This window comes from Urocampus carinirostris, chromosome 13 (genome assembly GCF_059441175.1).
Source record: "Urocampus carinirostris isolate Australia breed hairy pipefish chromosome 13, RoL_Ucar_1.0, whole genome shotgun sequence".
In the NCBI taxonomy this organism is placed as follows: domain Eukaryota; kingdom Metazoa; phylum Chordata; class Actinopteri; order Syngnathiformes; family Syngnathidae; genus Urocampus; species Urocampus carinirostris.
This window is the reverse complement of record NC_142361.1, coordinates 20358592-20382838: the sequence shown is the minus strand read 5'-3', so window position 1 is coordinate 20382838 and position 24247 is coordinate 20358592. Positions and strand designations below refer to the sequence as shown.

At 37.7% G+C, this 24247-nt stretch overlaps 1 protein-coding gene across 5 annotated transcripts in view; it reads left to right on the top strand.

The window, feature by feature from the left end:
• The first annotated feature begins 19442 nt into the window (after nt 1-19442).
• ikzf1 (IKAROS family zinc finger 1 (Ikaros)) overlaps nt 19443-24247 on the top strand; it is a 29802-nt gene continuing 24997 nt past the window's right edge. For 4 of the 5 annotated variants that reach the window (XM_088350796.1, XM_088350795.1, XM_088350794.1 and 1 more), the window contains exon 1: nt 19506-19725. In XM_088350796.1, the coding sequence (XP_088206922.1) occupies nt 19581-19725 (145 nt within the window). In that variant the 5' untranslated portion in view covers nt 19506-19580. Of the gene's footprint in view, nt 19726-24247 lie in introns of all 5 variants that reach the window. The other variant, XM_088350798.1, reaches the window with a different exon arrangement.

Genomic DNA, 24247 nt, shown 5'->3' with positions numbered 1-24247 from the left:
TATATATATATATATATATATATATATATATATATATATATATATATATATGTAACGGGTGTAATAATAACATATTATATATATATTATATGTATCCCTTTCCAGGCCATTTTTGAATTTTTGGTTAGGGGTTTGCTCCCCCGCATGAAACAGATAGTGCTGGTTTTCATAGTTACCAGTAGCTGGAAAGGCCTCTTTATCTGATTTAGATTCAACACCTTCATCATCTGGTTGCCGTTGTTTTTCGCTGTTCCTCAGCATTGGCGGGCACAATACTGATATAAAAACCTAATTCACTAGGGAAAAATTATACTGTTCTGAAAATCACATCATGAAATACACATTACTTTTTTCAAAAAAGAAAATTGACCAGGATTATATTTATATTTGAAATGTATAAATAATCTGCCAGTGCTAGAATTTTTTTTTATCTTTGCAACAATAAGTATTTTGATTAGTTTGCTAAAGTCTGTCTCTAACATTTCTAAGAGGATTTTTGGAGTACTAACAATCCTAATAGTTGTATATTTTACATTAAATATCCCCAAAAATAAACAACTTCATTGTGGTACATTAAATCTAACAAATTACAAATATGCTTTTTAACGAAACAAGAATCATTGCGTTGTTGTTTTAATTCATGTAAAATCGATATACATACTTAGATCCCTAACAAAGCTTTGCTCGGGGTCATAACTATTTTTGTGTTGCATGGACTTTATTCAGAATTAAGGATTACCATTTGATGTTTTTATTCAAAAGAAGTCGTGGGTAGACTCCATTTATGAGTTAAAGGTGGAGTGCGTAGTTTGAGGTGTCCTTAAATAGATAAAAATGAAAACTTTTCTCTATTAAGTATGTATAAACCATGCCCAACTGAGTTTAAAGAGCCTTTGTATATTAGTTTGGCCTCGACTATCAGCTTTTATCTTACTTTTATCATCGTTGTTCTGGCCTCGTTCATTAGAGTGGAGGAAGGGGGCGGCGGTGTAGGGTAATTTCACGCGCGTACACGCGATTTTCTATTCTTTTAGGATATAAATTATGAAATCAAGACAAGGACTGTTTCAAATCAAATCTAAATGTCAACCCAATCCCCCCAAAAATATGAAAAAAAAGAGTTTATTCGAGCACTATTAAGAAATTGATAAACTAGCAGGCGCAAAACGAGCAGCTCCATAGAGGCTTTAATGATGAATTTAGCCAGAAGACTATATTGAAGGTGCAGACACCACCTTTAAGGTAAGACAAAAAAAACGTTTTTTTAGCTATGGTTTGGTAATTGAATTCATGCTCTGCCAATGAAAGGATGTATAAAATGTTAGTTTGCTTGTTTGTAAATCTGACTGTGCCTCACCCAACATGAAGGTCACCGCACATGACCGCACGACTGTAAATCATAATTGCCATTATGAAAAGTACAAAGTGAACCCACTGCGAGACATGAACAGATTTATTTCTCAAGTTTAGAAAAGGACATCCACGGTCAAAGGCTGCCAGCCCAGACGAGTACATCCTGAGGCCTCACCCGAGGCAAAATAGCAAGTGAGGTGAAGTTAATGGTAACAGAACTTTGTGCTCGTCACTAAAATATAGCAGTGGCTCACTACGACTACAGCCAGGAGTGTCACGTGACCTCTGTGTATGTCAGCAATTTGCCGGAGAAGATTTATGACCCGTACTGGCACACAAACACACACATGCACGGCCTTGTCACTGGTGTCAACGATGGCTTCAGATCTGAATGGCTCCAAGCCATTTTCCGCTAGGTCGCGTGGCATCAGAAAGCAGAATTCTCAAGTGTGTGGGGACAAACCCGAAGCAGGACATGTAAACTGGACGTCTGCGTCTCACCCTTGAGCTCGGCACCCCTCCTCTGGCGACGGAGACAGATGATGTCCCCCTTTCGAATCTTTGCAGTCGCAGCAGAAGGTCGCCACAACTTTATTGATGTCCAGCATGTGGCAGCTGCACAGTGGGTGGAAATGATGAGGAAAGGGTTGAAAACACCTTCAAGGCTTTCTGGAGGTAAGAGAGGTGAATTTGAGGAGAGTCCCTGATGCAGCAATAAGAGCAAGACTCAGCAGTAAACAAACGTTTGATTTATGGCACAACTCCTACCTTGTTGAAGCTGAGAGCTACACTTGTGTGAATGATTTGCACAAATGGATACCAATTTGATATGGATCTCTGAAATAACATCTTACCATGTTTTTACTTTGTTGTTGCTATGTTATTTTAATGTCATTGGGACCAGGGTTGGGTAGGGTTACTTTAACTGGATTACTTTCAATTACTTTTGGATTACTCCAAAACCAAATATGCTAATAAAAGACAAAAGAAACTAAATATGAATAAAATTACTAAATTTTGTGCAGGCTTGGGGAGTAACGGTACATGGAACGGCAATAATGATGTCTGCAAGCTGTTTGGATTTATTTTCATTTTGTTTCTGTCGCATTTTATGTTAGTTTTGCCGGAGATCAAAGAGATCAAAGCCAGGAGAGAAAGCTTACCACGTGTTGTGAGTCATGATTTTATTCATATTTAGTTTATTTTGTTTTTTATTAGCATATTTGGTATTGGAGTGATCCAAAAGTAATTGAAAGTAAGCCAGTTAAAGTAACCCTACCCAACCCTGCTTGGGACATACCAACTCATAGGTTTTCCTGTGTTTTATATGTTTCTGGATGAGTTCAAATTGTGTACACCATGGATGTCAAATTCCAAAATCCAAACGTTTTGTTTTCAGGCAGGTTGGATCAGTCAGAGAACGTCAACCTCCCTCCATCCCTTTTCTGCACTGTTTATCTACACTAGGGTCGCGGGGGGTGCTGGAGCCAATCCCAGCCGTCTTCGGGAGTGGGTAGGGGACACCCTGAACTGGTTGCCAGAGCACACAGAGAGATAAAACTTATTTATTCATTCACACATATGGACAAGTTGGACTGGTCAATTAACCAGGTTTTTAAAATGCGGGAGGAAACCGGAGTACTCGGAGGAAACCCGCACAGGAATAGGAAGAACGTGCAAACTCTGCATGGGAAGCCATGCACCGTGGGGCTGTGTGCTAACCACCCAGCTGCCGTGCTACCAACGTCAACTTTATAATATTCAATTTTTAGCTTATTATAGTTTCAGTAATTTGCTTTATCATTCAGCATACTTTCATAACCTACCCTACATATTAAAATCATGGATGACAAGGAGTCTTTTCTAAGCATAACACACTTATTTAGAAAGAAGAAGAAAAATATAATGTTCATGTTTGGCGTCGAATGCGTGACCTGGTTCGTTTTACAGTGGGAGAATGCAGTTTTGAACCTGAACTGACTCACCACATTACACAAACTCAAGTGGGAGCTGTGAAATATACTGTATATTTTTTTGTCATAATTGTCGTACTGGTTTGAAATGACTTAAACATAAATACAAGTTGAAACTGTACATGGGCAATACAATTTGACTATATCATATCAAACTACTAGGCTGGGCCTACTAAAGCTAAGAGTATTACCTTTACTGCCCTCTAGTGGCCAGAGGGAGCATTTGGTTTGCATTTATATTAAAAAATCATAACCAATCTTGTTTTGCCCATTTCAGCTATAATCCTGAGCGCCTCTGTAACTGGTAGCAGACGAAAGCGTCATCGTAAATTGACAATATTGTCGCTCTACACTCGCAAATGTTACCCTCAATCAAGCATATTTCGTGCATATTGTTTACACAAATTACTACAAGGTCGTTCTTGCCGCAAGTAAATAGGTGTCACGTTGTGTTTGTGAGGCTTATTATAGCTTAATAACTGAATTGCAATCATTAATAAAGGAAGTTGTTGGTTAAGGTTGTAGGTATGTTGTGAGGTCATAATAATTGGAGGTAGGTTTAAAATTGGCTCAGTTAACTAAAACATCATGCCAGTTAGAAATCAAATCTCCTAGAAAATTGCATCTCTGGTGAGCTATTTTCAGGACCTGTCCACAGATTACTTCGGTGTTCTAAGGGAGCTACCACCACGTTGGTGACCTCTGGCATAGAAGATATTATGATAAAACAACAAGAAGGACCTGGACCAGGAAGATAGGAAGTAGGTATGCTGATTAAACGAGGTCATCCATCCATCCATCCTTTATCTGCACCGCTTATCCTCAGTAGGGTTCCGGGGGTGCTGGAGCCCATCCCAGCTATCCACGGGCAGTGGGCAGGGGACACCCTGAATTGGTTGCCAGCCAGTCGCAGGGGACACAGAGACAGACACCTCACTCGCTCATTCACGCCCATGGACAATTTGGACCGGCCAATTAACCTGACAGGCATGTTTTTTTGGAATGTGGGAGGAAACCGGAGTGCTTGGAGGAAACCCACTTAAGCACGGGAAGAACATGCAAACTTCACACAGGGGTTCGATCTCATGTGAGGTCAATATTATCAGTTAGTATTGTTGGTATACTTGTTAAAAACAAATGCAATATTTAGACATTATTTCAAAAGACGATATTGTGTTTTTTTTTTAATTATTTTATCATTACGAGACAAAATTTTCAATTTTTTTATTCATCTTTATTGAATATATCTTAGGTTTCATTCAAGTCAAATCTCAGAGCAAAAGTGAGAAAATAAACTGGTGGAGAAAATATACTTAGTTTATTAGATATCCTCAAATTTGATTCTATCACATACACAAGTTTTTTTTTTAAATACTTGAACATCTAGAAAATTGTAACTGGAATTAGGGTTAGAGGTTGGGGGTTAAGGGTAATGTGGTTCAGTTATGGTTAGGCTTGGTAGATAAGATTTCCATATGTTGTATGTTTTTGTTCAATTCTTTCCAGATTAACATGTTTGTTATGGGTTATGGTTAAGGTTGGGGGTAACAGTTTGGGCTAAGGAGGTTAGGGTTAGTTTTTGTTCAATACTACTAAATAAAATGAGAAATTTAATGGGAACTAGGGTACATGAGTTTTGGGTTGATGAGCAGATCAGAATTAACACATTTTTTGGAAATGGCATTTAATTATTTAATTTATACTGTGTTTAACCAAAAAATATCATACATGAGCACATAAAGGAATATGAATGGTGGTTTTTCTCAAAGCTACAATTTCTTAACGTCAAAATAATTTTGTATATTTGTCTTCACACAAAATGTACCGTCCCAATTTGTCTTTCCTGTTTGCAAGTTATTACCAAAAGCTTCCACTAGAGAGCAGTCTAAATCACACAATCTGGAGAAGTACTATTTGGCGTATAGATCAATCAATCAAATCAAACTTGTTGTGCACAATGTAAGAAAACAGTGACGATCTCCCAAGCAGGCCCGGAGTGAGCCCCCTTATCAGTCCGGGAGTTTTTTACCCAAAGTCGGCCCACTTAGCAATGGAGGAGAAATTTGTTGCACTTTTATTGGGAAGAAATTCAGATATATATTGATAATTTAACAGAAAACACAACCATATTTACTCAAAGGAAAATATAATAAAGATTCTGACATAGATGAAAACATATTTAGCTGTGTACATGGGCGTAACTAGCCCAGCTTTGGTTGCAAGTCAAGCACTCCCTAAAAATGATAGCATTTTTAAAACTCGGTTTTCGTTAATAAAGGACAGGATAGGTCAAGTCAAGTCATGTTTATTTGTATAGCCCTTAATCACAAAAAGTCTCAAAGGGCTGCACAGACCACAGATTATTGCAAACCACAGACTATTATTACACCATCCCATGATCTAAAATCTACATGAGGGCGAGGAAAAACTCAAAAACCTCAACATGAGGAAAATGAAGAACCCTTGAGAAGGAACCGCACGTGATGTAATACATCTTCCATGATGACCAGGCTGCAATGGAATCTGTTGCAATAACAAGTAATATACAAATATTGTCAACAGGAAATATAGGTCATTCATAAACTATAGAATAGAAGTGTGTTTTAAGCCTAGATTTAAACAGTTACCCTGAGATTGCAGATCGATCTCAGGGGGCAGAGCATTCCACAACACCGGGGCCCGAATGGAGAACTATCCCGAACCTGCGGCTTAAATATAATATAATGAAAAACGCTGGCTAAAATATATATATATATATATATATATATATATATATATATATACGGTATATATATATATATATATATATATATATATATATATATATATATATACGGTATATATATATATATATATATATATATATATATATATATACGGTATATATATATATATATATATATATATATATATATATATATATATATATATATATATATATATATATATAAATTCATTTTAAATGTGTACACCGCAGCGTCAAAAAAAAACAGTTCCCCACCACCTTGAAATGGTTCTGTCCATTTGATTCCCAGCACCGCTCTCGTCCCTCTTTCGATCGGCTAGTGTCACTTGCGGCATAGCGGCAGAGTTTGTGGAGGCAACGGTGTATTTCCATAAGAGTATGTTATTATGGAAGCCCATGAGTGCCATAATTCAATTTAAAAATGGGAACATTCAATTAATAAACTGGCCTTAAAATTAACATCCAATTGATAAAAACAGCGTTTCAAAATACAAAGCTTTTAGCAAAATAACTTATTTATAATGTTATCATCATTGAAATGTACGTATCTTATCACTTTAAGTGTAATGTAAACATGTTTTTAACCAAAGTGACACTCTGGGTGCTCAGCCCCCCACCCCAAAAGCTCTCGACCTAAAATCGCCCCTGCCTATCTAAGGTATTAGTCATTTAAAAATGTATCTTTTGACCAATAGATGTCTCTGTAGTGTGTAGTGGAACCAGAAACAAGTGCTGAAAATCCCAAGTAAGAATACAAACTACAAAAACTCAAAATGAAAATAAAGCACCATTTTCTTCTATTTTTTTTGCCTGTCCTTTCACCAGGTTTTTGTTTTTTTTGGGTACCTGGAGCAGCAAAATGTAAGACATACATGTAATCTACCTTTCGGTGAGGCTAGTGTAAAATTTCTTGACTTATGAGTATTTTATGAGTATTTGATTTATATTCATAAAATTTCTTAATATTTTTATTTGTATATCCTTTTATGAGTAGGAATTTTGAAAAACAATTGACAAGTCATGTTTATTTGTATAGTGTTTAATCACAAGTAGTCGTCTCAAAGGGCTGTACTGACTACAGTCTAATATTATAGCATCCCCTGATCTCAAACCTACATGAGGGCAAGGACAAACTCAAAAACCTCAGCACAAGGATAATGACAAACCTTTTGAAGGGGCCACACATACTGTGTAGTGTTTTTTATTTTTTTGTGTGTGGAACACTCGACCTGACTCAGGCCCTAGCTCTGTCGGCACCCCAAGTAAATTGAGTTTGAGACCCCTGGTTAACACAATTTCTCCAATTTGAATTATTCAATCCCAAGTATTTTACGGTCTTTGATATTTAGACTGTGTAGTTTTCAAGGGTTGATAGTGTCTCTTTTTCTTTGTTACTCTAAATAGTAGTTTTCTAAAAAGGAAGAAAGAAAGACTTTGCTGTAATGTGAAAGAAAAATCTTAATTTTGAAATTCTCTTTTTTTAAATGTCCCTTAATGGTTTAAGGAGGTTTTCCAAGAGTATGTTTTTTGAATCTGTTAATATTAACTTTAAAGTTACTCTTATGTAAACAAAAATCTCCAATTTTCATTTTTGGGTGGATGACAATGTTCTAACTCCTAAAAAAACAAATCGGGATAGTTTTTTTTTCATATGACAGTGACGATGAATAAAGTTCAATGCTGCCATGCTGTCCAGCACCACGTTGTTTTGAACAAAATTAACCCTTTTTATTAGTTTCCTTACAATATATATGAGATGTTTGAAATGAATGACCCAGTATTTCTGGTTAAACATCAAATCAACCTTTTGGTTTTGCTTTTGAAAAATAAAATAAAAAACAAAACAACAATTTAGGGTGTTTGTTTCTAACAAAATGGTCCGAAATTCGGGGTCGGGCTCTGACTCAGGCCCAGGCTTAAGACCTTACCTCTATTTGACACCCCATGCCCTGGAGTCATTCGAGTAGCTTTACACACCCTCAGTTGTACGTGTATCCCAAGTTGTGGAGCACTGGACCTTAGCACAAGTAAATGTAATCTTAATAAGATTGAAATGCACCCAAAAAGATCTTAGAAAATAAAACTAAATAGCGTAACATGCTCAGACAATCACGGGCCACAGAGAGTACCTGTTATTTTCAGGGGGTGCAACCCGGTGTCCTACAGGGGCCCACTTTACCGGCTTTTAGAGCTGGCTGCCCCAGATGTTTGAATCCAGAGCAGTTCGTGGTAACGGTGGTTTTCTTCAACCCAGATCCATTTTCCTGGTCCCCGAAAAGCCCCCTGAGATCTGTTTCCTTTCGCAGATTACGAATGGCCTCAGAGTTTTCCCCCTAAAGAGCAACAGAAAAAACTGTTTGGGATGATTAACGGTCTTTTGCAACGGTCAGACGACTTCCACATCTTATTTCGCCAAGCGCTCAGGCAAGAGCAAGTGGTCATGTTAATATTGTTGTATCCTGTGTTCACATTTGTGTTCTTAACTGGAAAAAAGGTTTGAACAGGACCAGGAAATGTTTTAATGACTTGCATTTTTGTCACGCAACACCCCTATTATGAAATAGTGGTGAGTACTTTCAGTCCCTTCAATTTGTCCCAGCAAAACATAAAAACAAACCAACTAATATAAGGTATTTTCATTGCTTAATCAGTTTATACTCTAAAAACAAACACACACACACGCATTCACAAAAAGACAATGATGATGTCAGTTACTGTTTCGGGTTGACGAATAACGAAGCGTCTCATTATCATCCCCTTCACTGATTTACACAAATGGTTTTCTTCACGTTCTTCCAAAAATGTGAGTCTGTGTGCAACATATTTGTGAGAGACTTGACTTAAAGTATCTGCCGTCACACAACTGAGGCTAATAAAGACTCATTTTGTTTCACAAATGAGGAAAGTTTTGCCGAATACAAAGTAAAATTTCAGCAACCTTCACAAACTTTGATGCATTGTTCATTTCTTATATGCATTTGGTGTGTTCACATGCAGGAAAATTTATGGACAGAAAATTCTGTTAAGATTATGAGTCAAATCATCCATTATCTGCGCCGCTTATCCACACTAGGGTCGCGGGGGTGCTGGAGCCCATCCCAGTCATCTTCAGGCAGGGGACAGGGGACACTCTGAACTGGTTGCCAGTCGCAGGGCACACAGACACGTACAATTCACTCTCTTATTCGCACCTATGTACAATTCGGGCCTGCCAATTACCCTGATATATGGGAGGAAACCCACAGAGGCACAGGGAGAACCTACAAACTCTGCATAGGGAGGGTGCGGCAGCTGGAACCTAACCCTAGACCTCTACACTCTGGGGCACCGTGCTAACCACCCAGCTGCCAACATTACTAGTGATTTTTTTTAATAGTAGTAACCCAAGCATGGCATAATGTATTCTCCACTTGTAACATTTTATGAAAGAAAAAAAAAGATTTATGTTTTATCTTCCACAATAAATGTCATTAAAAAAATAATGTGAAATAATACAGAAAAACAATCATTCTGTCATCCGTAGTATTTTAACTATATAATTTAGGATTTAAAAACTACTATATTATTGAAAATAAGCGACATTTTCATCAGGTGTCTTCCATAGTATACTATTTAGTTTTCATATTATTTAATTTATTTTGAACATAGATTTTTCTTTTGCAGTGTATGTCAGGACCAGAACAGAAACAGGACCCAATTGCGTTACGTTTCTCACAAGTTTTATCGAAGGAAAGAGGAAGGGCTCCGCCCACGATCCGGTGTTCGCTGGACACGGGAAGCAAGTCGCTCTCGTACTCGGATTGTGATCCGAACACGGAAGTGGATCTTCCATAGCGAGCAATGGAGGTGTCGGGGACGGAAAAATGGGTCGGTAGCCGGGACTGGGAGAGTAAGGCGTGGTCGGGGCCGGAAACGAGTCGTAAGCCAGAACGGGAGAGTAGACGTAGTCGGGGGACAAAAAGGGTCGTAAGCCGGGACGGGAGAGCAGACGTGGTCAGGAGCAAAACAGGTCATAGCCGGAGACAGACGGGAGCACAAACGGGACAGGTTGGAGTCAGGGTCGAAAAAGGCTTGCCTAGTATAAACTAAGTTTCGCAGACGGACTGACAACAGGGGACAGACAGGACTGGGTTTAAATACTGACAGAACCCGCAGCAGTTGGCGCCAAATGAGCGGGCACAGATGAGTCACATCAGTAACCATGACAGTGTACAGAAAAATGTTTCACCATTTAATGTGCCCCTTAAGAATAATAGTGAATTTATGCTCTAAAAAGACATTAGTGACTTTTTTAATGATTGTTTTTATAATATTTTATTAGGAATAAGTCTTTGTAGTAAACAAGACTCAAGCGATGGCTGACTGGAGGGTTGTATGTCTGATTTGTTTGCATCCACGTTAAGGCAAAGCTGCAAGATGCTAAAAGTGTTTAGGCCATGTTTATGCAACTATATTTTGTATTGATTTGGAGGGGAGCAAGGTTTTTGCACTTGATCTTTCCAAACATATTTGCACATGTTCTCAATTCACTATGAATGTCCTATATTTCATGTTGACAATGTCTGTGTATTGGTTGTTAATGCAACATCCATTGCAACCTAAACGTCCTTTAAATTTTATTTTTTAATTTTTTATTTTATATCCAGCAAGGAGGAGTCCCTGTGTCCCCTTTTTTAAATTCTTATTGTGATCAGTTCAAATTGTGTACCCTGTATGACAAATTCTTTTTACAGTATATTTTTTAAGCACGGCGGCGCAGTGGTTAGCGCTTGTGCGACACAGTTCATGTCATGTTGTGGGTTCAAATCCAGCTCCAGACTTCCTGTGCAGAGTTTGTATGTTCTCCCCGTGCTTGCGTGGGTTTCCTCCGGGCACTCCGGTTTCCTCCCACATTCCAAAAACATGCATTTCAGGTGAATTGGCCGGTCCAAATTGTCCATAGGTGTGAATGAGCGGATGAGTTGTCTGTCCCTGTGTGCCCTGCGATTGGCTGGCAACCAGTTCAGGGTGTCCCCTGCCCACTGCCCGGAGATGGCTGGGATGGGCTCCAGCCCCCCGCGACCCTAATGAGGATAAGCGGTACGGCTGATGAGATGAGATGAGATGAGATTTTATATCATACTTTAATTATTCTATATTTTATTTTTAATGTTTGTTAATGCAACATCCATTGCAGACTGGTCATCCTAGAAGGGGGATTGCCTCATGTGTAGTCCCTTCTTAAGGTTTCTTTATTTTCCTCATGTTGAGGTTTTTGAGTTTTTTCCTTTCCCTCACGTAGGTTTTAGAACAGGGGATGGTGTAATAATAGTCTGTAGTTTGCAATAGTCTGTGATCTGTGCAGCCTTTTGAGACTCCTTGTGATTGAGGGTTATACAAATAAACATGACTTGACTAGTTTACCGTATTTAGAATAACACATACCTACTGGAGTGTCCCTAACTACACTTTGGGGTACCTGTAGCCGCTTTTAAGAACCACTGCTCTGATATGTATTGTGATGAAAAGCCATGGCCATATGATTTCTACAGGACTTTTTCAGAGAATTAGAACATTGTTATAAAGTTCCTTATTTTCTGTAATGCAAATAAAAAAAATCACAAAAATGTCATACATTCTAAGTCTTTTATTTTTTTTTTGTATTGCTGATCATTGCGAAAACAAAATATCCCATCTCAAATTATTAAAATATTTTTAAAAAGTACACTAGTAGTCTCAAAGCCATGGCCTGCGGGTTGAACGTGGGCCTCAAAAGCTTGAAATGTCAAGTGCATCAAGAGTGCTTTCAACTAAAAAAACTACATTTCCCATGATGCCTGTCGACTACAATATCCTTGTTCAGCGCCATTACACATCAGAATATCCATATAAATTTAAATGAATGGAATTGTGAAGTAAAGGGTTCTAAAAATGTCCATAAGATTTTGTTATTTCGTTTTACAGTTATACCTCTACATACGAGATTAATTAGTTCCCAGATTGTGCTAATTACTCGAGCTAATTCTCTCGATACGAAATGACTAAAAACCAATTACTTTGTTCCCGGCCTCCAAAAGCGTCCGAGTTAAACATAAATACTTATTGTACAATCTTCCTAATGACTAAACAATAAATAACGAAAATGTCTTAGTATAATATCACCATTAAAGTAGATATGAACATTGTCACCTAAACAATAAAACAGATTCTACTTTAGATACATAAAAAGTAGCAAACTTTTCACATTTTTTACTTTACTACCTCAATCAAAAGGCTTAAACATTCTGATCACAATGAGAACTCAAAAGAGAAATAACAGCTCATCCACCCCACTCGCTGATGTTCCACCTGGTGGTCTCCATCTCATGAGTGGTTTCTTTTGAAAACAGCCCCACAAACATCATGATTGATTCAGCTCCTATCCTGCAGGATCTCTCAATGGCCGCCCGCCTGCCCGGGTCGTAGATTAATTTCATTTCCTCATCTTAATTTTTACTCATCGCCTCTCCATAAAAAGGCTAAATGTCAAGCATGCCTGACTCCTTCTAGTGACACGTCTATTCCAGCAGATAATTACCATAAGGAAATTGATGCTTTAGTGTGCACGGTGGAATTTAATTTACCCCGACAACCTCACAGCATAATGCTTTCCTAAAGAAAGAGATTTTTTTTTTTCACTTTGCAGTTGACTTTTTAGAGAAATTGGACTATTTAATTTGATTATCAGCCTTGAACGTTTTTGACTTATTAAGGTGCTGGAAGCAATTAAGTGCTACATGCTGCTCGTGCTTCCACAAGTGAAACATTGAATACTGCTTAAGGATCCATGAAATAGGAAGCCAGATCGTATTGTTTGGTAGTCGGCCAGCTACGTCAACCCGCAATGTTTTTTTTATTTATTTATGTATTCATATATTTTCCAGTGATATTAATTAAAACAACACGACGCTGCTCAAGGTTTCAGATCAACTTCCAGGTTCATGTTTACAATAATTTGTGGTGACTGCCTGCTCGAACAAGAAGATTAATGTTAAATTCAATAATTTTATCGGAGCTCACCACACAAGTTTGGACTCTCATTAAAGGGACAGTGTGTATTATTCAGCACCTTTTATTGGTGAGAAAAAAAAAACAAGTAAAGCCCAAACACCAATTTGAACCCTGAGACAGTTGATAAAGGATGAGTCCATTCAAGCGCATCTAAGAAATAAGGAGCTTGACAGGGGGTCAATGATGACAAAAGCCAGGAATTTTGTGCAGCTCCTTTAACTGAAAAAAATAAAAAATCATTAGGAAGCAGAAATTTCCCAGGGTTGGGTAATAGATGCTGATGTTAAAACTGCGCAATGTTGTCTGTTGTAACCTGCTGCCCTGTGGTAGGCGCTATAGTTTGCTTAAAACCAGGACTAAGAGGCTCAGAAACAGTTTCTTCCCCAGGGCCATCACCTTCCTAAACAAGCGCACAAGCCTATGAAAAATCTGTTTTGCCTATGTGTAGAAAAAAATGAGTATTCATATCTTATTTTATGTCTTGTTTTTGGAATTTTGTTGCCACTAAATGCCATTGCGCTATTTTGCATTGTATTGTTATTCTGATCCACTTACAACGAAGGGCAGGTTCCAAGCACTGCTTTGTAAATATGTGTGCATGTCTAATCTCGGGGCAACACGGCGGCGCATTGGTTAGCGCGTGTGCGGCACAGTTCTTAGGTTATGAGATCGAACCTCCTGTGTGGAGTTTGCATGTTCTCTCCGTGCTTGCGTGGGTTTCCTCCGGGCATTCCATTTTCCTGTCACATTCCAAAAATATGCATTTTAGGTTAATTGGCCGGTCCAAATTGTCCCTAGGTGTGAATGAGCGAGTGAGTTGTCTGTTTCTGTGTGCCCTGTGCCTGGCTGGCAACCAGTTCAGGGTGTCCCCTGCCCGAAGATATCTGGGATGGGCACCAGCACCCACGCGACCCTGCTGAGGATAAGAGGTTCAGATAATGGATGGATGGATGTCTAATCTCGTAAACAATGGTCACTACCTTGTTATCAATGACAGAAAATACAATTCCAATTCCAAAGAGCACATCACCCAGATTTCTCGTTCTCCTCCTTCGTCCACAGCTGGTGGAGGGAAATAGGAGACATCCACTGAGTTTGGATGCTGCTAAACCATATTGTCAATCAGTAAATAGAAATCTGTTGTATGACAATCAATGGAATATTGCTGGTTGTCTTAGAAGTTTTTCGCAAGATTTCTTATCCTCTTTTTTTCCTTGTACCCATGTTGGTTTAGGATCATGCGACGCTATTACCATCAATGATCTGTGGGCATGCGAATCCCTAGGAAACTTAATGTGATTTAGTGCTCTACAAATAAAGGTGACTTAACCAGATAAGGTACTGGGAAATGCTGTGTCACTACTTACATAGTCATAGTCAAATCTAGTCGAGTCATATCTAAGTCCCAAGATTCCCTCAGCACAGCAACAAATACCACCTGAGCTCACTTGCTACTTCATACCTGCATGTCAAACTTAAAAAAGGGAAAAGGAGTTTAACCCAACACAAGACATTGGGGAAGTGGCCGAGTGTTGGTGCAATCCACGTTTTAGCCAAGACGACGAAGCGGCTCCAGCTAAGAGTTCCTCCTTTTGCAAGCAACTGCCTGAATGTTGTGCTTCTCGGGAGATAAGAGAAGCCTCCCACCAAAGGTGACTCAGCGATCCACTGCAAGACCGCTCCGGAGATAAGACTCGCTGAAGCCTGACATTCGTGGAATCCTGGAAAAAAAAACATTTACACAACAAATTATAAACACAAGAGAGTTTCTGAAACAAAAATGCATTAGTAAAAGTGAGAAAAATCAGAAAAAAAAATTACATTATTATTCGAGAACAACGAAAGAGAGTCTGGTTCAATGTGTCCAAGGCAGGAGCCATTATTTATTTAAAGTGCATCAATATTAATTTTCAAATCATATATATTTCAATCATTTCCAACATAATATCAGAAACCTTCGCCTGGCCTATGTGTCAATGAGATACAGTTGAAGGGGGGTAATCTTACCTTAGGGTTGGAAACATGAAAATCAGATGTGACAATAAAACATGCATACCTTCATAGGAAATACCAATATGTTTTGTATGTACTTAAGAATTTTTTTTTCTCTGCATGTTTTTTCACATCAAAGTCAAGTCACATGTATTTGTAAAGCCCTTAGTCTCAAAATATCTCAAAGGACTTGCCAGGTTATTATAACACCTTTCCCTGATCTTAAACCAAAATGCGGGCAATGAAAAACTCAAAACCTCAGCACAAGTAAAATAAGAAACCTTGAGAAGGGGCCTCACAAGTGATAATATCCCTTCCAGGATGACCAGGGTGAAATAGCTTTAGCATTGGGTAACAGTAGTCATGTCAAGAACCGCAACAGGAGGAGAACCCAAATGCATGACAATTCTCACACAAGCTTTTATTTTACAGGAAATGGGGCAAACATAAACATTAACCCAAACGCCAGTGATTCGGTGATCGTTGGGCAGAAGATGTAAGGCAGCGGTCTGGCGTGGAATGACAGGAAGCCAGAGACCGACGAGATCGGTACCAATTGCCCGAGCAGATATCGGACAGATGGGGGCGATACCGGACAGGACGGGACAGACAGGATAGATATCAAAACTGGATATCGAAATTAAACAGGACAAACTAGACGGAAACAAAACTGGAGATCGATATTTAGACGGGAACAATACCGGACAGGAAAAAAAGCAGGAAAACCGGACAGATTCAAAACCAACGTCTTGCGGGTACAGAGGTTCGATGACGGACTGACAAAGGGTAAGTGAGAGCACTGAGCTTAAATAGAAGCTGTCAAAGTGCCGCAGCTGGTGCCACACGGGCGGGGCCAATGGGGCGCCATGGCAACCGTGACAAGTGAACCTCAATAAAGGAAAACTTTAGGTAATATGTTGAAATTTGTATAGATAGTGCATGACAGCAATGAAGCCTCTAGCCTGTAAAATAGTCCAGGTTAAACATCCGGCAAATCAAGCACTGTAGCTGAGATGAGCAGTTTCGTTAAAGTTTCATTATTCAAGAATATTCTGGGCACACCTAAGCTAACAGACTATGTCTTGTAGGATTCAGAAGTATGAAGTCAAAATAGCTGTCTTTTAATTTTATAACAGAAGAGTAAAAACCAATACTCAGAGAGTGGACTTTTTCACTGGGAAGAGGCGTTTTGGTTTAAACCTGTTCTGACAGGAACTGATATGACAAGCCTGAGCCGACTACAAAATAAAATATGATTGAAACAAATTGAGAAGGTTCACCATTGAGATAGATTAAATAAATAAGGTAATTAGTTATGGCTAAAATGAAGTTACAAATGACTAAAAAGTAGATTGCAAATGAAGCAATTATATAATTATGACTATCCTGGACAGCAATCCTTCATCCTGAACGACCAGGTTGCTTCTCCGACTGTCTATGATTTCAGTGATGTCCTGTTCCAGATATGGGAGGATATCTCTAAGGGTCAGATAATTATTCTCCATCACATTGAAACCATGCCCTGGCATTTTCAGGTTAGTGTACAAGAACAAGAGGGGCAAACAACATTCTGAGAATCACAAATAGATCAGTCTGCTACATGATAATTTTTTTTTTTTTCGCTTCAAGTTTTTGGGCTGTTTTTAATTTTCCCCCCTCTAATGTGTTATATTGTTCATTTCCATCACATTATGTGGCATTGTTTTTTTCTGCAGTGTAGAACAGACGTTTACCTATCTGTGTATACTGCCATTGAAAGGTTTGGGGTCACTCAGAAAATATTTTGATTTACAAATGAGTTGTCCAATGCCTTTTTTCCTTTGCCCATTTTAATCTATTCTTTTGTTTACAGGTTTTTCTCTGCCACTCTGCCTTGAAGGCCAGCATCTATGAATTGCCTCTTCATTGTAGATATTGACACTGCTGTATTGTGGGTACTATGAAACCAAGCTGCTAGTTGAGGACCTTGAAGGCATCTATTTCTCAACCTAAAGCCTCTAATGTACTGTCCTCTAATGTACTGTACTTGTCATCCTTCTTGGCTGTGCCTCCCATCTCTCTTTCTAATCTGTTTGTGCTCTTCTCTAATTTCCACCTTGTAAAAGATCTTCAGTTTCTTGGCATTTTTTTGCATGGAATAACCTTTATTTTTTTCGAAAAAGAATAGACTGTCTATTCTATTTTTCTGACCATTCTGCAAGTTTAATCACATCCACAAATGTGATGCTTCAGATACAGGATGAGCTAAAGTATTTTCATGTGTGCTAACATCAACACGAAACATATTATTGGTTCGTCTAGAACGGATTTCTATCTCAGGAACTGTATTCTCGTGGTTTAGGTCCTACCTGTCAGACAGGATGCAATGTGTTAACTATGGTAATCTGACCTCTAAACAATCTAATGTCCCCTGAGGTGTTCCTCAATGCTCTGTACTTGGCCCCCTTCTTTTTGGTATTTATATGATCCCGCTTGGTGACATTATCCGCAAGTATAATATTAGTTTCCATTGCTATGCAGATGACACTCAACTGTATGTGCCACTGGAAAAAACTGGACATTTAAGTTGTAGAAATCTGGAGGCTTGCCTTACTGAGATTCAAAGATGGATGTCAAATAATTTTTTACGCCTTAACCCAGAAAAAACTGAAATGTTGATTATTGGTCCAGCTCGCTGTCGTCAGTTGTTTTCAAACACTACCCTGAACCTAGACAAATGTAATATCACCCATAGTGACTCGGTCAAAAATCTAGGTGTTATATTTGATCCTAATCTGTCGTTTCAGTTACACGTGAAAAATATTACTAGAATAGCTTTCTACCACCTCCGTAATATTGCGAAGATTCGTTCTATGCTGTCCCAATCAGATGCAGAGATTTTAATTCATGCGTTTATTACCTCTCGGCTTGATTACTGTAATGTATTGCTTTCTGGTCTCCCGATGTCTAGCATTAAAAGTTTGCAGCTGGTTCAGAATGCGGCAGCTAGACTTTTGACTAAGACCAAAAAGTTTGAGAATATTACTCCTGTATTGGCCAACTTCCACTGGCTCCCAGTCCACTTAAGATGTGATTTTAAGGTTCTCTTATTAACATATAAATGTTTGCATGGACTTGCACCCTCTTATCTCTCCGATTGATTTCCCCCTATGTTCCTGCACGGAGTCTGCGCTCGGAAAATGCCGGTCTACTTGTGACTCCAAGGGCCAAGAAGTCTGCAGGCTCGAGAGCGTTCTCCATCCGGGCCCCGGTGTTATGGAACGCCCTGCCTCTGGAGATAAGATCTGCAACCTCAACGGAAGTTTTTAAATCGAGGCTTAAGACACACTTCTATTCCAAAGCGTATGATTGATGCCCACCTCATATTCTGTATTGTCCTGTCTTTTTCCGACGCCTGCCTGGCTAACACGAAGGAGAAGGATGATTTGGGATGGGTCAGCGGACCAGCGTCTGACCTGCAGCATGTCAACCCCTGCATTTACCAGCTGGCAGAGACGGGAGGCAGCGTCGTGGACTTTCTGGACTGGTTTGCAGGCTGGGGGCGTCGTTGATGTCATGCACTTTCCGGACATTTTCAACATCTTACCTAATGTTTACTATTATGTGTACAGTAATGCTAATTGTAATTCACCCTGGTCAATCCTGGAAGAGGGATTACCACATGTGAGGTCCTTTCTCAAGGTTTCTCTTTTCTCCTCACACTGAGGTTTTTGAGTTGTTCCTTGCCCGCATGCTGGTTTAAGATCAGGTAATTGTGTAATTTTGTAGTTATAATCCTGTGCAGTCCTTTGAGACATTTTTGGGATTAAGGGCTATATAAATAAATGTGACTTGACTTGACTTTTCTACTTATCCATACATACTGTATATATATATATATATATATATATATATATATATATATATATATATATATATATATATATATATATATATATATATATATATATATATACTTGTGTGTGTGTGTGTGTGTGTGTGTGTGTGTGTGTGTGTGTGTGTGTGTGTGTGTGTGTGTGTGTGTGTGTGTGTGTGTGTGTATGCGTCTGTCATGTAGAGCCGACCACTTGATGATTTCACTAGGTTAATTGTCAATTTGTTTTTGCTCCAAAATGTATCCAAAGATTAAAAAAAAAGGGGGACACGAAGCATAATTAGGACTGAGTTAAATTCATAGGCTTCCTCAGCGTGCCACCAGCAAAGGTGACAGAAGGGGAGCAGTCCTATATGCAAGTGAAGGGGGTCCCCCCATGAACCCCCCTCCCTCCACCATCAGCATCCTCGGTGAGAATGAAATAAATAAACAATGAAGGGTCCACTCCTCTTGTGCGCGCCTCATCCCATCTCATGCATGGCTGCCAGTGATGGTCTACTGGGTGTCAGCTTTTATTGGCACGGCACAAAGCAAGTGCCAAGACGCCCCGCCACACGCCGGGCCTGCTGCGGATAAAAGCAAGCAAAATGCTTCCGCCGGGGACAGTGTAGTCATGTTGGGCTGGAACGAGGAAGTGCAGTGGAGAGGGGAGGGACTCAGGGCGCAGCTCCATGGGGCCCCAACCGTTCTTCGACCTTCTGCACATGGAGCCGGGGACACTTGGAAGAACTTCATACTGCAAACTCAAGGAATAGCAGGTAAAGTCACGTAATGTTACTTTTTCTCTCCGTGGCGATTTTGACAGTTGTAGCACGGGACCAGGGGTCAACACGGCCACGCTCAGATATGCTGAGGAGTTTTTTTGTCAGGGGGAATGCACCTGCTGGAAAAGACTCCCATTGAGTTTGGCTGCAGGTGTTTCTTCTCATCCCGGCTTTCACTCTCTCACCTCTTTGTAACACCGTATTATCCCAAAAATATTTTTACTTTCTCTATGTACTTATGTCGAGTCATATAAATTAAGGGAATGGTTGTGGTAGTTCCCTTTTCCCATTTTTTTTTTTTATTTTGGGAAAAATATAGATTTTTTTGATCCAATTATAATATTTCATAGAACTTAATCATTCTTAAATCAAATTGATTTTGCAGAAATCTTTGCTCTTTCTGGTTCCAACACCTGTTGCAGAGGATGTGCTACTGCAGAACTACAACCTTTATAATTGAGTTTATTTTAGTTTTTTTTTTAAAGAACGATTTCAATAAAAATATATGTTTACCTTTTATATACATGTAGATATCAGTACGGCTTTAACGGAAACCTTAACGCGACTCTTCAAGATGCTGCTTGATAAGTATCCAGTACAAGCGACTCTAGCACTGCTCAGCTTTACTCACATTATCAAAAGGACTATTTAAAGTGATAAACAAGCAAAATAACATTTCACATTAACTTAACCAAAAAACATTTCACATTAACTTAACCAAAAAACATTTAATTAAAAAAAAATCTCCAAGCTCATAAATATTCTTCTTTTTAATATAAAGAAACAGAAAAAAGTTTGATAATAGTCATTTTACTCGAATGTACATCTATCTAACTAAATATTATACAAATTGTTGTGTTTTTTTCCCTCCAAGCTCTGGCCTATTCTTTTTTTTTTTAAAGAATAGAAAAAGTTAATTTTACATTTAACTAGAGATAACTTTTATCCAACAAATATATCACAAATTATTTTTTTAGATTAATGTTAATTTTAAAATAAAAATTGAAAATACAAAACACATTTTAAGCAAAAGAAATTAATTGCTTTTTGACTAAACTAACTAAAAAAGTTTGATGATTTTCATTTGACTAGCAATAACTTAAATTTGACAAAATATAATGTAAATTGGTATTCTTTAAAATGTATTTTCTTTTAGATGAAAACATATCCAAGCTGCTTTTTAACCTTAAAAAAAGAGACAAAAGTTTTTTATTCATGACTTCAATTTAACAAAATATAATACAAATTTATATTTTCTAAATTAATATACATTTAAAAAGGAAATTTAAAACAAAAACAACTCCAAGTTCAGGAATATTCGACTTTAACATGACTTTATTGGCATTTTACTAAGAATGACTTCGGTTTGACCAAATCACACAAATAAGTAATTTTTAAATTTGTTTTCTTTTAAAATCAAATAAAAACAAAGGAGGTTTTCAAAAAACATCTACAAGGAGAATTCTGCTTTTTTAAGAAAAACTGGAAAACATCTGATTCTTCACATAATACTACTAAAGAACTTAACTATACAAAATCGTATTATTTTAAAATTGATGTTCTATCAAAATAAATTAAAACTTCTGAACAGAAACATCTAAAGGATCAAAAATACTTAAAAAAAAAAGAAATTTAATAAAATGTTGACATTTTACGATCTTGGACCTCAATTTTAACAAAATAAAATGTTTTTTTTTTCTTCATTTTTTAATCATTATTTTTTTTTAAGTAAAAAGTAACACATTGTGTTTAAATTAAGAAAGAATAAACAAATAAAGCAATAGTCTGACATTTACACAAAAGCTACACTTCCCAAAACACATTTTCAGTTTCCCGTCCATCTAAAACTCTAAAACACACCTGTGCAAATTATTATTTTTTTTCCGATTAGAAAGAAGCAGAAGTTCTGCAAATTGTGTGCCTGCTGTCAAAAGAAGGAGAAGTAGGAGGGAAGCGAGCAGGGCAAGACGGGCAGTTCATAAAATGATTGTTAATAGCCGACTAGTGGAGTGTGTCACATGCAAATGAAGCCAACTTCTTGTCAGTGCACCTTTGGTCCCCCTTCAGCCCCTAACTTGGGCCCCCAAAGACACATCTGCTCACCCTGTCTCCCCCTGATATCATCCATACCTTTCGTGCATTGCTCGCTGGGATTATAAACACACGTGGAATGTAAAACTTCACTTTCAATTTTAGAGTGCACCTGAAGACTTTTCATCAATGGTGTGGCACTTTTAAACGTAAATTGAATTAAAATGCATGGGTGTGATCACAAATTAACTGAATAGCACACACTTTTTAAAAAAAACATGTCAAAAGTTTGGAGTCGCCTATTATCTACCAATCTATTTGTCCTGAATTGTCTACTTGAGGGGTAAAATGCATCCTTCACAATTTATTTAAGAGCGCTCAGAAAATTGGGAATTTTCACCCCGGACGTTATTTGTTTTCATACCTGTCGACTTCCGCCAATTGCTCTCCTGAAAATACATTATTTTCTATTCTATTCTATTCTATTCTATTCTATTATATTCTATTATATTCTATTTTAATAAAAACATATACGCTGTACACTATTTACAACTGGATTGAATATGAAACTCCAGGATTAACAAGTAATAAATGACATAAAAGATAAAAAAATTAAAAATATATTAGGTGGTGGTTGTGGGTCGGTCTAAATTGCTTGGTAGGTATGAAAAAATCAGCTTAGAACTGTTTTTAATATCCTAAATTCTTGAAAGAAATGTCTATTTGATGTTGATATTACATTTTTGGACATTCATGTATAATATATATAATATTAAAGTATTTTATTTGTTTTTTTCTTTAAAAAGATTTGTTAAAATAAAGTGAATCCAAGGTGCTGACAGTATTGTAACTGTGTGAGCCTGTGTGCATGTAATTTTGTTACTATGAATAAATATATGTTTTGATTGGTGATGATTACTTCAGAATACGACACAGTATTCTCCTGAATGTATGCAAATTAATTAAATTACATTGAAGAACTGCATCAAAAATTGGGATATTAGAATTTGAATTATCTTTATTGTCATTGATAGCAAATATTGTTTGGATTGAGATGAGACATGGCACTCAAGGATAAACATGTAATAAAGACTTCAAAAGAGGAAAAACAAGAGAAAAGGAATGTTGGGGTAAACTGGTACTAATATTTATATAGTGCTTGGAGACTGGCCTAAGTTGTAAGCGCACCAGAACAATAGTTGAATGAAAAATATTGCAATGATATTAGCAGCAATATATTTCCAAAATGACAGTAGAGAACTAAAATAAGAATATATATATTTTTCTATACATGTTCGTAACTGTGGTTGATAAAGACCTTTTGAGATTATTTTACCACCATCGACTGGATTGAGTGATCACAGTAGTGTGTTTAAAATAGTGCCATGATAATTTTTAAAGTTAATAATTAATATAATAATAATATTATATGCGTCTAATGTTAGTTTTTTTATTGGTAATACTTTATCCACCTACTCTGAATATGATGCAGTGTAGTCACTATAAACTATGAAGTACAATGCAAACATATTAATAGCTTTAGAATATTTTATAACAGAGACAATAATTTACCTTGATATTTATGTATTTATTTAAAGGGGGATTTGGAAATAAAATACTTTTAACCTTCCTGTTCCCCTGAGGTAAAATGACCCAACACTGTTTATGTTAAAATCCTAGAAAAGTCCCCCTAATTATATACTCTATATCTACATTATATCCAAATGATATTTTATTCTACTTTAAATTTCATGACTTTACATAAATTGGTCCCAACTATTATTATTACATAGGTCAGTCTCTAAGCAATAGGTGTCAATGCACTATTTTTCATTGTATTATTATTCTGATGCACTTACAACTAAGGCCTGTCCTCAAGCACTGCGATGTAAATAGTAATAATAATACTTTTCATCCTGGCCTTCTTTTTTATCTTATTTTTCTTTTTCAAGTCTTAATTACATGCTTACCCTGGAGTGCCATGTCTAATCTCGTAGCATACAATGTTTACTGCCAGTAAAGACAATTCAATTTAATTCAACAGTTTAAAAACATTGTTTTAATTCACATTTCCACATTGTAAGCCGTTCAAAAAGCTGATTTTCAAAATGAGAACAGCAGCAAGGATAAGTTCGATTATTTAAATGTTGCGACAGGTATATGGCATTTGGAAAAATAAAACTCTTGAAAACACACACCATACACGTAACACTTTGTTAACGATTTTCAGGTCTCTAGGATAGACTTGGTGTGGTCCTTGGTATCTGTTAACGGTTTTGCTCTTTCTCATCTCCACCCTTTTTTGCTGTTGTAGCTCTTTTACGCCTCCCCCCACGTAACCCTCCTGCACACCCAGATCCTTTCCCCCAGCACGAAAACGCCAAAACATGAACGTATAGACGCACGCAACGCCGTGTCAACCCGCAAGCCTCTTCCTGCCTCTCCTTGGTGACAGTAAAACCAAAACTTTTCCTGCACGCAACAC